The sequence below is a fragment of the Oryzias latipes genome, chromosome 22 (genome assembly GCF_053564925.1).
Source record: "Oryzias latipes strain Hd-rR chromosome 22, Olatipes_Hd-rR_3.1".
NCBI lineage: Eukaryota > Metazoa > Chordata > Actinopteri > Beloniformes > Adrianichthyidae > Oryzias > Oryzias latipes.
In genome coordinates, this window is record NC_136258.1 from 30,547,991 (window position 1) to 30,562,513 (window position 14,523).

General features: G+C 50.1%; 2 protein-coding genes across 6 annotated transcripts in view; one reads left to right on the forward strand and one right to left on the reverse strand.

The window, feature by feature from the left end:
* The window catches only part of LOC101160130 (otoferlin-like), a 29,107-nt gene extending 22,193 nt beyond the window's left edge, over positions 1–6,914 (forward strand). For all 3 annotated transcript variants that reach the window (XM_078941280.1, XM_020699862.3, XM_078941281.1), the window contains exons 30-42: positions 1,492–1,610; positions 1,705–1,842; positions 2,188–2,319; positions 2,405–2,532; positions 2,783–2,953; positions 3,326–3,486; positions 3,557–3,699; positions 3,787–3,875; positions 4,581–4,679; positions 4,752–4,993; positions 5,072–5,250; positions 5,626–5,726; positions 5,851–6,914. In XM_078941280.1, the coding sequence (XP_078797406.1) occupies positions 1,492–1,610; positions 1,705–1,842; positions 2,188–2,319; positions 2,405–2,532; positions 2,783–2,953; positions 3,326–3,486; positions 3,557–3,699; positions 3,787–3,875; positions 4,581–4,679; positions 4,752–4,993; positions 5,072–5,250; positions 5,626–5,726; positions 5,851–6,031 (1,883 nt within the window). In that variant the 3' untranslated portion in view covers positions 6,032–6,914. The remainder of the gene's footprint in view (positions 1–1,491; positions 1,611–1,704; positions 1,843–2,187; positions 2,320–2,404; positions 2,533–2,782; positions 2,954–3,325; positions 3,487–3,556; positions 3,700–3,786; positions 3,876–4,580; positions 4,680–4,751; positions 4,994–5,071; positions 5,251–5,625; positions 5,727–5,850) is intronic.
* A 462-nt stretch (positions 6,915–7,376) lies between these two features.
* The window catches only part of mapre3a (microtubule-associated protein, RP/EB family, member 3a), a 28,039-nt gene continuing 20,892 nt past the window's right edge, over positions 7,377–14,523 (reverse strand). Inside the window, exons 5-7 of one of the 3 annotated variants that reach the window (XM_023951400.2) lie at positions 13,648–13,790; positions 11,886–12,025; positions 7,377–9,291 (exon numbers count right to left, since the gene is read on the reverse strand). In XM_023951400.2, the coding sequence (XP_023807168.1) occupies positions 9,153–9,291; positions 11,886–12,025; positions 13,648–13,790 (422 nt within the window). In that variant the 3' untranslated portion in view covers positions 7,377–9,152. Of the gene's footprint in view, positions 9,292–11,872; positions 12,026–13,647; positions 13,791–14,523 lie in introns of all 3 variants that reach the window. The other 2 variants (XM_023951401.2, XM_023951402.2) reach the window with 2 other exon arrangements.

Sequence of the window (14,523 nt, forward strand, 5' to 3'; positions counted from 1 at the left end):
ATGGATGTTTGGATGGATGGATGGATGGACTGATGGATGGACACATGGATGGATGGATGGCTGGATGTTTGGATGGATGGATGGATGGATGGATGGATGGATGGATGGCTGGATGTTTGGATGGATAGATGGATGGATGGATGGCTGGATGTTTGGATGGATGGATGGATGGATGGATGGCTGGATGTTTGGATGGATGGATGGATGGATGGATGGCTGGATGTTTGGATGGATGGATGGATGGATGGATGGATGGCTGGATGTTTGGATGGATGGATGGATGGACACATGGATGGATGGATGGATGGATGGCTGGATGTTTGGATGGATGGATGGATGGATGGATGATGGATGCCTGGATGGATGGATGGCTGGATGTTTGGATGGATGGATGGCTGGCTGGCTGGCTGGCTGGCTGGCTGGCTGGCTGGCTGGCTGGATGGATGGATGGCTGGATGGATGCATGGCTGGATGTTTGGATGTATGGATGGATGGATGGATGGATGGCTGGATGGATGATGGATGCCTGGATGGATGGATGGATGGATGTTTGGATGGATGGATGGCTGGCTGGCTGGCTGGCTGGATGGATGGCTGGCTGGCTGGCTGGCTGGCTGGCTGGCTGGCTGGCTGGCTGGCTGGCTGGCTGGCTGGATGGCTGGCTGGCTGGCTGGCTGGCTGGATGGGTAGATGGATGGATGGATGGCTGGATGGATGGATGGATGCCTAGATGGATGGCTGGATGGATGGATGGATGGATGATGGATGCCTGGATGGATGGATGGCTGGATGTTTGGATGGATGGATGGCTGGCTGGCTGCCTGGCTGGCTAGATGGATGGATGGATGGATGGATGGATGGATGGATGGATGGCTGGATGGATGGATGGATGGATGGATGGATGGATGGATGGATGGATGGATGGATGGCTGGATGGATGGATGGATGGCTGGATGGATGGATGGCTGGATGGATGGCTGGATGGATGGATGGATGGATGGATTGCTGGATGGATGGCTGGATGGATGGATGGATGGATGGCTGGATGGATGGCTGGATGGATGGCTGGATGGATGGATGGATGGATGGATGGATGGATGGATGGATGGATGGATGGCTGGATGGATGGATGGATGGATTGCTGGATGGATGGAGATGCCATTCTTAGCTAACCTCTCTGTATTTTTCTTGAAGTTGAATTTTGGTATCTGGTAATAATGTCTTCTCTTCCTGAAACACTGCCGCTCATCCAAATTGTGTCCTCAATTGTCAGACTGATGTCAGGACTTAACTTCAAGTCAGCGTGAAACAGAATCTTCATCATTGTCTTCACATTTACATTTTCAGATTAAAAGCACAACCATAAAAGTTCCCTGAAAGTGTTTGAGTGGGGAAAGAGGGGGTTCCCAGTGGTCCGTAAACACAGTGACACATACTCCTGGCTGGGCCTGCCCCCCCTGTAATCACATTCCCATACCTTTGTTCCCACAGACATTAAACCTGACAACAGTCTGGCGAAAGGCAACAGGAAAGGAAAAGCAAAGAAGGAAAAGAAGAAAGCCGGCTTTGATGCCTTTGGGAGAAAAAAGCCAAAGCTGGATGAGTTGAAGGTTTTGAGGAGCTTTTGCCGTCAAACTTTCACAACAGTTTGGGTGAAAGCTGAAGACCCGACTGAACTGAAAGTGCTGTCTGTTCTCCAACAAGGTCTACCCCAAGGAGCTGGAAAGTGAATTTGACAACTTTGAAGACTGGCTGCACACTTTCTACCTGTTCAGAGGAAAAGCTGGAGATGATGACGACCAGACCGTGGCAGATGAAGACCGGATTGTCGGGAAGTTTAAAGTAAGGGGCCACCAAGATAATAATAATAATAATTGATACTTTATTTATCCCACAAAGGGGATAAATGTATTTGACCCATCCCCTGGGGGAGCGGTGAGCTGCAGCCTAACCGCGCTCGGGAGGCGGTAGCGTTAAGGGTCTTGCCTAAGGACCTCACTGGGTGATGTTCATTGCTTGCCATTGATATGGTGATTGACCCAGTACCAGTACCATTGTTTATCCCCCTCCGGGAATCGAACCCTGGTAGCCTCTCACCTTACCAACCGAGCTACCCAGCCAGATGTTCAGCAAGTGGCAATGAGTCTATACTAGAGTTTTCTTACTGTCTTTCATTGGCTGATGCAGGGCTCCATGTGCATGTACAAAGTGTCAGATGACGCACCCAGAGACATGAGTTTTGATTCCAATATGGGAATGTTTCAAAACATCCCCAACAACGATCCAGTCAACGTCCTGGTCCGCATCTATGTAGTCAGGGTAAGCTGGAAACTCGGCTGAAGACAGCTGGACTGCTGACGCTTTTGGATCGTCATCATATTAAAAAGGCAATTTTATTTTGCAGGCAACCGATCTGCATCCAGCAGACATCAACGGGAAAGCTGACCCCTACATCGCAATCAAACTAGGAAAAACAGAGATCAAGGATAAGGAAAACTATATTTCCAAACAGCTAAACCCTTTGTTTGGAAAGTAAGTCCCTGAAAATGTCAATCAAAACTGGCTGACGTATAAATTGTTGTATGAGATCAATAGTTTTAATGCAGATACATAAAACCTAAAAGTCTGAGGACTTTTATTTTTGCTTCATGCACCTTTTTTGCATCGTTCACATAAACAACATGCATTTAATTAAGGAGTGTTAGTTTGAATTCCTGTTAAAGTTTAGGAGTCAGCATGTGCTTTCAGGCGTGTGAAAGGCTGCTTATTGCTGTGTCGTCAGGTCTTTTGATGTGGAGGCCACCTTCCCAATGGACTCCACACTGACAGTGTCAATTTACGACTGGGACCTGGTGGGAACTGATGATCTGATTGGAGAAACCAAGATCGACTTGGAGAACCGCTTCTACAGCAAACATAGAGCCACGTGTGGCGTCGCCAACAAGTACTCCATGTAAGAATGAGCTCAGACCTGAAAGAGTAGCAGGATTTATGTGGCGCAGGATCAGGAACAAAGTTTACTTTTACAACCTTTTACATGTCAAATGGAAAAAAAGCTTACCCTGCTCCTCTGTAGCCCACGCCATCATGGGGGGTGTAGAGACATGCTTCCTGGTTTTGCTCCAAACAATCTGAATGTGAGCTCCTGAACCGGGTACCCTCCAGAACCTCAGAACAGAACCGTATTTAATTAACAATGTCTTTTCAGAGTTCTTCTGCTCTGAGATCTTCACGTGTTTGTGCAAATGTCCTCACACCATGATGTACTGACACAGAAACCGCTGACCAGACTGAGTCCATACCGAAATGTTTGATGTTTCTTTAGTCATGGGTACAATGTGTGGCGAGACCCGATGAAACCAACACACATCCTGGCTAAACTGTGCAAGGATGGGAAACTGGATGGGCCACACTATGGCCCTGGAGGAAGAGTCAAAGTGGAGAACCGAGTCTTCATGGCACCCACTGAGATTGAGGATGAAAATGGTATTCTTTTGTCTTTTCGCTCTGAAATCCAGTCTTCTTCATTGAAAGACACATGACTGGTGTTTACCAGGTCTGAAGAAGAAGACGGATGAACACCTCGCTCTGTGCGTTCTGACCCATTGGGAGGAAATCCCACGAGTTGGCTGCAAACTCGTCCCTGAACATGTGGAGACCAGACCCCTGCTCCACCCTGACAAGCCAGGAATAGAGCAAGTAAGTTCATGCACAGAAGAGAAAACTGCTTCACAAGGAAGTTACAGAATAAAAAGCATGTTTTCTTGTCCTTTTTAACTTGTGCAGGGCAGAATTGAGCTCTGGGTGGACATGTTCCCCAAAGAAATGACTGCGCCTGGTCCTGCACTTGACATTTCACCAAGGAAACCCAAGAAGTAAGTCAGAAAACAACCCTGTGTTCCTGAAAGAGCACAGGCCCATCTCAGAGTGGGAACACTCAAAGAGGAGTTTTGTCCGTTTTCACGTCGATGTGGATCAGTTTTCATCCATTCCATCGTAGTTGTAACTGTTCTGTACAGTATGGAGGAGTTCAGGATCAAAGGTTGCAGCAGGGTGTTTGTGTGAATGAGGCTCCCATCACCATGCATGTCTCCAAACCTGAGCTTTTGGGCCAAACGTCTACATTTTGGTTTCATCTCTCAGAAAAAAACAAATTCTACTTAGAACAAACTCTTCCAAACTAAATTATGAAGCGCAGAGCAGGCAGGCCTCTAAACAAAGTCCCTGTGTGGGTCAGGAACTTTAAAAAGCTTTCGCACCCCTAGAACTTTGACAAAAATGTGACCAACCATCCTCAAGTTCAGTGAAAGGCAGAACAAATGAGGAGGAGCTTCAGAGGAAACATAACCGGAGCCTAGTATACATGCAAGCGCAGCTGGAGGTTCTGAGTCAGTCTCCATGGAGACCTTCAGCAGAACCATCAAAGAAGCTTTAAAGCTCCCAGCTGTCTGGTGAAGGTAACCTTTTGACCATCTGTTCATCGACAGCATCCTTCAGCGTTTGTGAGGAGCAGGTGATGCTGTGAGAGCTTACATGGAAATATGAATGCCTCAGGGATGTTCCACGGCTTTTGTCTGCAGGTTCGAGCTGAGGGTGATCATCTGGAACACAGACGAGGTTGTTCTCGAAGACGACGATATCTTCACAGGAGAAAAATCCAGCGACATATTTGTCCGAGGGTAGTTAGCGCTCAAAGAGACAAATTCCAGTTGGATTTTCAGAGAAAACTGAGACTTGTTTGTCTGTAACAGCTGGCTGAAAGGACAGCAGGAGGACAAACAGGACACTGACGTACATTATCACTCCATCACTGGAGAGGGCAACTTCAACTGGCGCTTTGTCTATCCCTTCGATTACCTGATGGCTGAGGAGAAGATTGTCATCTCAAAGAAGGAATCCATGTTTGCCTGGGATGAGACTGAGTACAAGATTCCGCCTCGACTCAATCTCCAAGTGTGGGATGCCGATCACTTCTCAGCGGATGACTTTCTGGGTACTGAGGACGGGATTTCCTGGAAAAGTCGAGCGCGTTTCCCGGTTTGTTAATTCACCCCAATGACTATCTCCGCAGGTGCAATCGAGCTCGACCTGAACCGCTTCCCTCGTGGAGCAAAGACTGCCAAGCAGTGCACCATCGAGATGGTGACCAACGAAGCTGAGATGCCCATGGTGTCCATCTTCAAGCAAAAGAGGATCAAAGGCTGGTGGCCTTTTGTGGCCCGAAACGAAGAGGATGAGTTTGAGCTCACGGTGCGTCAAAGCAACTCCTTGAAATGCAACCATAATGAAGGAAGTGATAACGTTGGTCTAACATTTGCTTAAGAGCACTAAGGCACTGCTGAGAGAAAACACATTTAATTTCCCGAGAAGTTGTGACATATTTGGCAATTGTTTATGTATTGACAGGAATCATGGGAGTCTCTTGGAAAACTTGTTTTGCTTTTATGAAATTTGTTTGGAACCTGAAGATTATCATCACTAATCACCCCAGTGAGTCCCTGGTAACTGGGAACAACCAGATTAAATAATCAGATTAAATAGGAACATGCAGCAGAATCCAGCCCTGGATGGGAGTCAATCATTTCGTGCTTCACAGCTGAACCTGGAGGGTCTTTGTTCCTACAGGGCAAAGTGGAAGCTGAGCTTCACCTTCTGACAGGGGAGGAGGCGGAGAAAAGTCCAGCAGGGGAAGGACGCAACGAGCCAGAGCCATTAGAGAAACCCAAGTATGGAGATTTTCCTTTGAAGCCCATTTTCTCTGAAGGATCTACAGAAGGTCCAGCTGGGTACTGCTGGACCCTGAACACTTCCTTAGTTTTTTTACATCTGTCTCTTCTCCCCCCTCTCCAGCCGTCCAGACGTGGCACTGCTCTGGTTTCTCATCCCTCTCAAAGCAGCAAAGCACCTGGTGTGCGACCAGTACAGGTGGCTGACCATCAAAATTGTGACGGCTCTCCTGGTGCTCGCCATCTTGGGTCTCTTCCTCTACAACATGCCGGGCTACATGGTGAAGAAGATGCTGGGGGCTTGAAGACGAAGCTGGAACAGAGTGTTATTTTTTAGGAGGTTGCCGTCTCTTACTTTTTCAAGTTTTACCTTGTGGGTCCGAGATTTGAGATATTCTGATACACAAAAAAACCCACAAAAACTGGAGGTCAATAATAGTTAAATAGTCCAGTTCTTTCAGAGAATTTATTTAAAAGTTCTTAGCGGCATTTTCATGACTGATTTTCAAAAGTATTTCTGGAATTTCACACCCTCGCATTTACATTTTTCAGAGTTATCTTCAATTCAAACTGTAGTTCAAAGGTGGGCCTAAGGTGATTGGTGGATGCGCTTGCATCATTAAGTTCTTTAGTTATCATAAAGACCCCATCCCCTGAAGAACTTTATTCATTAAACTTTGGTGATAGAATGTAGGACTTGAGAGAAACTGTTAAAAACAGAGAATGAACCAAACAATGGGTTGTTGCAGCGTCTATGTCTGTAGAGCGTCTGCTTGGTAGATCGTCTGCGTGGTGCAGTGTCTGGTTGGTATGGCATCTAAATGGTGGAGCGTCTGGTTGGTAGAGTCTGTCTAGTCCTGGACAGGAACTCTGTAACCTCCAATGTTCTGCTGCATTTAAACCCCACAGTTTAACTAAAGGAAGGCTTCATAATATTCTTTAGTGTCCTGGTTACCTCTCTCTACAAGTCTGGATTGCAACTGTTGTCTTTTTTGTGTCTGCTAAAGGTGAGATCATCGTTCATGTCGCGTTCTTCTGCCCTTGTTTGGAAAATGAATAACTGCTGTGGTGTTCCAAGTTTTGTCTAAAAAGCTGCGAGGACTCATTTCAGAGTTCAGGTTTTTGCTTGTTCCTGCTTTTGTGTTTGATATGTGAAATTTGTGAATAAAATGCCCTCTGGACCATTCAGTCTTCATGTGTGTGTGTGTGTGTGTGCCTGAGAAAGCCAGAAAACCACCATGTTCTGCCTTTTACTAGGCAGCAATGACATCAAGCTAAAACTGGTGATTCTGATCTACTTCACATTCAGACTGAAGCTGAAGGTTTTAGGGGTTTCTGAACAGCCGGATGGTAAAGAAAGTCCAGCAGAAACAAACGCTGGAACTCCGTTCTCTCTCATTCTGAACCCGGATGCTCCTGAAGAGGGAAATGCTGTGCAGATTAAAGGACATTGCTGATTCATGTGAGAGTTAAAAGTCTTCTTCATGAGGACTCCAAGGTTTCTGGTCACAACAGATCACTGACTCTGGTTAAGAGGGATCCATGTGATCATACCATCGTAACCACCCACCAACACGTCTGACATCAGAATTCCATCATTTCTGTTCCAAATGTGCCAACTGTTCCACCTTTTAGCCAAACGTGTGAACGTTTCTGATTCTCTGACTGAAACTTTATTTGTAGCGTCTTTCATTCCAACTAAAAACACAGAGCGGTTTACATAAAAGCAAGTAAAATACTTATAAAAGATGAAAATTAATAAAAGCAGTAAAAACACAGGACAATTACAAACAGTTGGCCCCCCTCCCTCATCAGATTCTTCCCTCCACCCACCCACTTCCCCCAATATAACCCTAAACCCAGAACTGCAGTTTAAAGAAAGTCGGGCTCGGTTCTGCTGTGAGGAATCGGTATAACGGGGATCCATTCACTCCAAGCCCCCGCCCAACACAGCAGCTCGGGGCAGGACCCCCGCCGGCCTAAAAAGAACGAGCACCACAACAACAACACCCCCTACAGGCGGGGCTGGTAGTCCCCCACAACAATGAATCCCTCCTAGAACAGAAGAGAACATGCAGGGTTCTGCTCACGGCTGCTTTATTCAAAACTTAGCAGACGTTCCAGATACTTCTGTTCCGTCAGAACGCCTTCACAGAACACCATGAAGCACACCTGCTACATGACCATGCTGCCGCAAGCTGCTCCACCTGCCCTTAAGCACCGGAAGCATCCATCCTGTCAGTCAGCACTTCCTTCAGCTGATGATCAGTAGCTGCTGATTATCTCCCATCATGCTGTGAAACTCAAAACCAACAGCAGCTCTGAATACATCAGATCTACATCTTGGGGGACCTGATGAGAAGTAGGGGAATAAATATTGATTTATTAGGGTTTCAAGTCACTTTTCTGGCCGATCCAGCCCAGGGTGAAGCTGACACCACCCTGGAGCAGCTCTGGCTTCACCTAAAAAGCTTCCAAGACATAAATAAATAAATAAATTCATGCTACACATCTTTACAAACTTCAACCCAACGTCTGTCTCAGCCCTTTCTGCAGGACAGATGCAGGCATCCCTGTGTTTGCATGAAGGGGCCGTCTCTGTGGGGGGGGGGGGGGGGGGGGGGTTTAGTGTACACACAGGCCAAACGGATTTTTAACAATAAAAACAGAAAATCTGCAAACAAGCTTCTTCTCCAAACCCAAAGCATCATTCTTGTTTCAGCTCCTCATCTCTCCGTCTCATTTCAGGAACAGGGCCCCCCGCCCCCCACAGATCGCCCCCTAACGTTTTCCCTCTGATCAGAGCTAACCCCCCAGATCCGATGAGGACGTCTGTTACATCACACCACTTGTCGGCGGGAAGAACGTCCCTGGTGACACTTTGTTTGACATTCTGCTGTTTCATGGCAGCGCTGAGATGGACTCTGGCTTCAGGTCCTCGCTGGACCCCCACCCACATCAGACAAAGTCACCAGCCATCAGAACCAGGACAAGCAAACAGAAAATGATGGGTCGACTCATGACATCCTTTTGAAAACATGCCAGAACAGAGAGCAGTTGGATCAAAAGTTCAGTTTCTTCTGGTTTTTGGTGGATTTGTCTGAAGGTTCCAGCTGGTTCCACGTTAGAGCTGGGGAGCAGCTTGGTTGATGATTTTCTTCTTTGTAGGTGTAAATCCCATCATGTGAAATGCAGTTGACCCCCCCCCCCCCAAAAAAAAAAGGAACTACGCGCTCCGGAACCTCTTGCTGGTTTACCCCCCCCCCGTTCCAGCATTGTAGAGCCGAGTGTAAAGCAGGGACACTTTGGGTCCCATTTCTGGAGTCTTTGGTGTTCGTCAACCATGGTGGATTTGAACCCACAACTTCCCAGTCGCAGACGCTCTCCCACTACACCATTACCTTCACAAACCATGAAGCGGAGAAATCAAACATTTGGGAAAAAAGGTGGAAGACAAAAAAAGATCAGGAAATGAAGGAGGTCCAGGGGGCGGGGCTCAGTATTCATCCTGGTCCAGGTGGGCTTGTTCGTCCAAGTCTTCATCATCCGGGGGGGCAAAGCCATCCTGAGACACACAAACACATCAAAGATCATTCTCTTCACGTCTTCATGGGGAGGCCCTGTGGCCCCTGGACCCCCCCGGGTTCCCGTGCGGTCTGGTACCTCTTGTTTTTTTTTTTTTTTTTTTTTTTTTTTTTTACCTTGTCCTGTCCAACAGCTAGGCAAACTGATGAGAGCTGAGGGCCTCTTGTGTTGGACATATTTTACTTTAACAACAGGGGTTATTCATCTTCAGACAAACCAAAGGTATGTCTGAATAAACCCCTTTTGTAATTGAGGCCAAAATTTATTAATTTCAAACATGTTTGAAAATCTTTGGTGTTGGACCGGACGGAAAAGGAAAGAGGGGAAGAAGAGAGAGGGACGTTAGAAAGAGGGGGGGAAGGAGGGTGATAGTAGGAGGGGAAGGGGGATAAGACCATGAAGCAGCATAGAGCAACAAGTTTACTGGTTGTTAATCATTATGGTAAGGCTCAAATGCAGTACAAAAAGGGCGGAGCCTGTCCACACACACACCCAAGTGTCAAACACACCTGCTAGTTGCAAAAATGTCCATCTGTCGACATGTACACAAAACAGATAGTGCTCACACGCATACTTATGCCTTAACACCAACTAGTGTGAAACATTTCAGTCATTCAGTCACGCAAACTGTTAGTGCAAAGGTGAGCCAACACCCGTGCTCAGGTGAGTGCTCATGTTCTTCTAATATGGATGGTGGAATGTGTAAAGAAGGAAGGAGAGCGCCCAGCCATCCCCACCCCAAGACCCCCACCGCAGCAGCAGCGGCAGCCGGAATCCCCCCCACGCCACACGGAAACCGGCAGGGAACAACCGCCGCCCGGGCGACCAAGCCCGCCACCCAGGCCAGGGCCAGCAGGACCGCCGCAAGGCCCCCCAGAGCCAGAGAGCAGGGAGGCACAGAGGGAAAGAGAGGGCCGCCCCAGCCCAACCAGGAGAACAGCCCCCCCGCCGCGCCGGGAGAGCCCAACGCAGGGCCCCACCGGAGAGGGACGCCCACAGCCCCAGATGAGCACCCCACCACCACCCAGGAGTTCCGGGCATCCCCCCGCCCCAACCCTAGGTACGAGACAGGACCCCCCAAGGGAGACCCGCCCCGCACTCCAGGCGGCCATCCGCCCGGCCCACGGTTGGTCCAGGGAGGAGCAAGGCAGGGGCCCGCCGCCCCCGCCCAGGAGGGGGGAACCCCGGGGAAAAAAGAGGGCCCACAAGGGGTGTTGTAAATATGGCCCGACCAGGCTCGGCCACAGTTGGAAGTTTGGCGGGGCCCAGCGCTCAGGAGCAAGGACCAGAACCCACCCCCCAGGGACACCAACACCCCCGGCTCAGATGTAATGTGAACCCCCCCACCGCGCGGAGAGAGCACCGCCGGGCCCAGGAAGCCGGCACCCCGGGGACACGGCCGCCGCTGCAAAGGGGCCCGTACCCCCCACCAGGGAAGAGGCAGGGGACAGATGGTCCCAGGTCCCACCTTCCTTGCAAAATGTGTGTGCGTATATGTGTGTTTAAGAGGGTGTGTGTGTGCATGTGTGTGTGTTTATGTTGGGATGTATATATTGAGGGGGGAGGGGTGTGTGTACTAAGGGGGGTGCAGTTAAAATTGGCGGGTAGGGCACTAAGGGGACATCTCCTGATTACTCACAGTGATGTCCCCTCACCCTCCCCACCAAGGGGCCCTAAATGTCTAAGGTGCGGTTAAAATTGGCGGGTAGGGTGCTAGGAGGACATCTGCTGCTTGCTGGCAGTGATGTCCAAGCACCCCCCCTACCAAGGGCCCTACATGTCTAAGGTGCAAATAAAACCGAAAGAGGGGGGGCCCACTCCATACGGCAACCATAGGAGGGGGGGCCACTGCCTAGTAAACCCCCCCCCCCCAAGGCTCATCGCAGGCTAAGCCCCCCACCCCCTCACCCTATTATGAGGTTATATGAGGAAGGGGGTAAGTTGGGGACAGCTGGTAGACTGTCCCCCGGTGGTCAAACAGCTGTCCCCCGCCCCCCCCCCCAGCAAGGGGGCCAGGCCCACCCAGCCCAGGGGCCCCACCCCCGGAGGCGCCGACACCCCAGGCCCAGCACCACCCACCCCACACAGAGGGAGAGGAGCCAGAAAGCGCCGGCCCCCCCCGGAGCAAGCCCAGGCCCCCACCCCCAAACGCCGGCCCTAGAAGAGCTCTGGTCAGGCCTCGACGGGACCGAGGCAGCCAACCGGCCGGGGAAACCGCCGATGGCCTCAGCGGAGACCCCGACCCGTCAACCCCCCCTGCCCCGTACCCATAGCGGCCCCCCCCCTCCCCCAGAATGCCCCCCCACAGGACAGGGCCGACAAGACCCCCCACCCCACCCCACCCCAGACCCCGCAACCGAAGCGGATGACACCCAGAGCGCCCGGGGGCCCCAAGAGGGTTGTCCCGTCCCGCCCCAGAGCCAGGGAAGGGCTGATCCCAGCCCCAGGCGTAGATGGGAAGCCCATCCAGTGCCGCTGGCCCCCCCCCCCCCGAGCAGCGCCCCCCGCAAACCCCCCCCAGCACAGGCAAAGGGACCACCCCCCCAAGCGCGGTCTGGTACCTCTGTGGCGTACAGAATGTCGACGATCCCGCTGAGGGTGGGGCTGTTCTCGCTCTCGTGCTCCTGGCAGATCAGCTCGATGTCCCGCAGCTTGCTGAAGTAGAAGTCCCGTTCCTTCTCCAGACTGTCCACCGTCAGCTTCAGCTCCATCAGCTGAGGAGAACACGTGGATTCTTTCACAGCTATCGTCACACGTTGTCTTTTCTGTGACGCCACGTTCATACTGAACACGTGCTGCTACACGCGTGACCAGAGCATGTCCATAAACCGCCTGCGAACATGTCAGGCGTTCGGTGAGCGGTTTTCCGCGGTCTGACCACTTCCTGTCCTGTTGGTCCGAGGACGGAAAAGAATTAAAAAAGAGACTTTTATTCTCGTCTCGATATGAATCAGAAAAAACACCGGGACCTGGACTCCACCTGATCAACGTTTCTCTACCAAAGCCCAGGTTCTGATTGGGAAACTCCATGCCAATTTTCACATAAATTTGAGCAGTAGAAAATTTGTGACTTCCTACTGTAACTGGACGCCTGCAACGCAAATCATGTTCAGTGTGAACGCAGCAATAAGCTCCACCCCTTTGACCTTCTCGCCAACAGAAAACATAGAAAAGTATAACTCATGAACTCCTGAAAGTCAAAGATGGTAAACATTCATTCAGCTTTTAGGATAGCACATAACATTTATATTCATCTCTCTCCAGAACATCTACCATGATCTGTTCCTGATTCATTCTGGTTCCAAAGAGAACCTCAGCATCTTCAGCTGATCCAAGCTGATCCTTGGTGCCTACAGAACATCTGACCACTGTCTTCCAGCCTTCATCCGTGTCCTGAACAACTCCAACGTTCTTCTCTGTCACTCCAGACGTCCTCGTCCAAACCACAGCCCCTCTCTGGATGCTGTCCTAGACGTCCTCTAGGCCTACAAAGACACAAACAGCACCTTCTGACCTCGTCTGTTCTTCTGCAGGAACATCCTCAAAGGAAACATCTGTGGTTCTCTTCTCTGCATGGAACCCAACTGTTCCTGACAGATGTTCCTCTGATCTTCAACAGTCAGAAACTCTTCTGCCTCCTTTCCTAAACTCTTCCAGACCTCCACAGGTTTGTTCTCTGGACCAACTGCTTTCAACTCTTCTTCACTTCATCCTCACTGATCTTCGCTACGTCCTGCTTACAGCATCCTCCTCATCTCTTCTGGGTTCTCAAAAACGTTCCTCATTCGTCAGAACTTCAAAGTTCTCCTTCCATCTTTCCATCAATCTTGTAGAGCCATTCTCTGGCCTTCCTCATCCTAACCTGCAGCACATCCTTCCACCCGTTTCTCTGACTCACCTGGACAGATCCACCCCTGCCTCCTTTGTGTCCAACCTGTCAATCAAGTCCTGGTATGACCTTTGACACCTTCACCTCCATTTTTCTTCTAGATGAAGAACCTGAATTCCAAAAGTCTGTTCCACCTCCTCCCTAAAAGCTTCTCAGCACTCTTCCTTTTCCATCTTCCACCATCTGCTCTTGTCTTCCTCCTCATCATCCCACCATCACAGAATAATGTTCAAAGGACTCTGGAAGGCGTCATGCAGCCAATTCAGGATGTAGGCGGGACTAATGCTCACCTTGAAAAGTCACTTGACTTTTTTATCATCAGGAAGCAGAAACTACAGTCTGAGCAGCGTTTCTGCTTCAATCCCAGCATGCATTGCAGCCTTTGCACAGATGGTCTGACTGTTGGAGCTGTTGAGGGTCTCCGACTGGCCTGCACTGCCAGGTTACCTGTTGGTTGAGCTCTATGATGTCTCCATCGCTGCCCCCATTTCTGGACAAGGACGCGTTCTTCCTCACGGCTGGGGGGTTGTGCTGGACCCGCTGTGGGATCGGCATGTTCTTAGGAACTGTTGGGGACGTCCGCGGTGGTCCTGGGGAGGGCGGTTGAAGAAGACGTTTTGGCACCATGACGGACTCCAGCTAGAACCAGTCAGAGCAACAATGCAGATGGCCGGGAGCATGACGGCAGGCGCAGTTCTAGTTTAGATTCTGGATTCTGGTCCCAGCTCAGGTGGAAGTTAAGGTCTGTCTCACCTGGAAGAGGCCGGGAGGGTTTTCGACTTCTACAATGCTTTCAACATCATCCCAGCGTCACTTCTCAGACACACGATGGTCCTCGTGGGAGAAAACCAACATCTGGCTACATGCTCACACACTGAACCCCACCTTGCCTCTGGTGGTAGGCAGGCGCCTGTGTTTGGCAGCGGAGCCGCCACCAGTGTGTGAATGTGTGTGTGACTGGGTGAATGGGTCTGTGACTGTAAAGCGCTTTGTCCTTGTAGGAAGAAAGGCGCTATATAAGTATACGCCATTTACCATTTACCATGCATGTTGGACTTCCTGCAACACGGGAGAACCACAGGGAACCATTCTGGCTCTGCTATTGTTCAGAGTCCACACAGGAACCTGCTCCAGTAGAAGTTCTCTGAAGATCCTGCCACTGTCTGCTTGATATCAGAGGACAATAACGGACTACAGAAAACTACATCAGAGCTTTGCGGACTGGTGCCAGAGGAATCAGATCAAGCAGGAATAAGTAAAGATTTGGTGGTGGAAGTTCTTATAATCTGTACCAACTCAGGTGAACATCCTGGGAGAGGAACC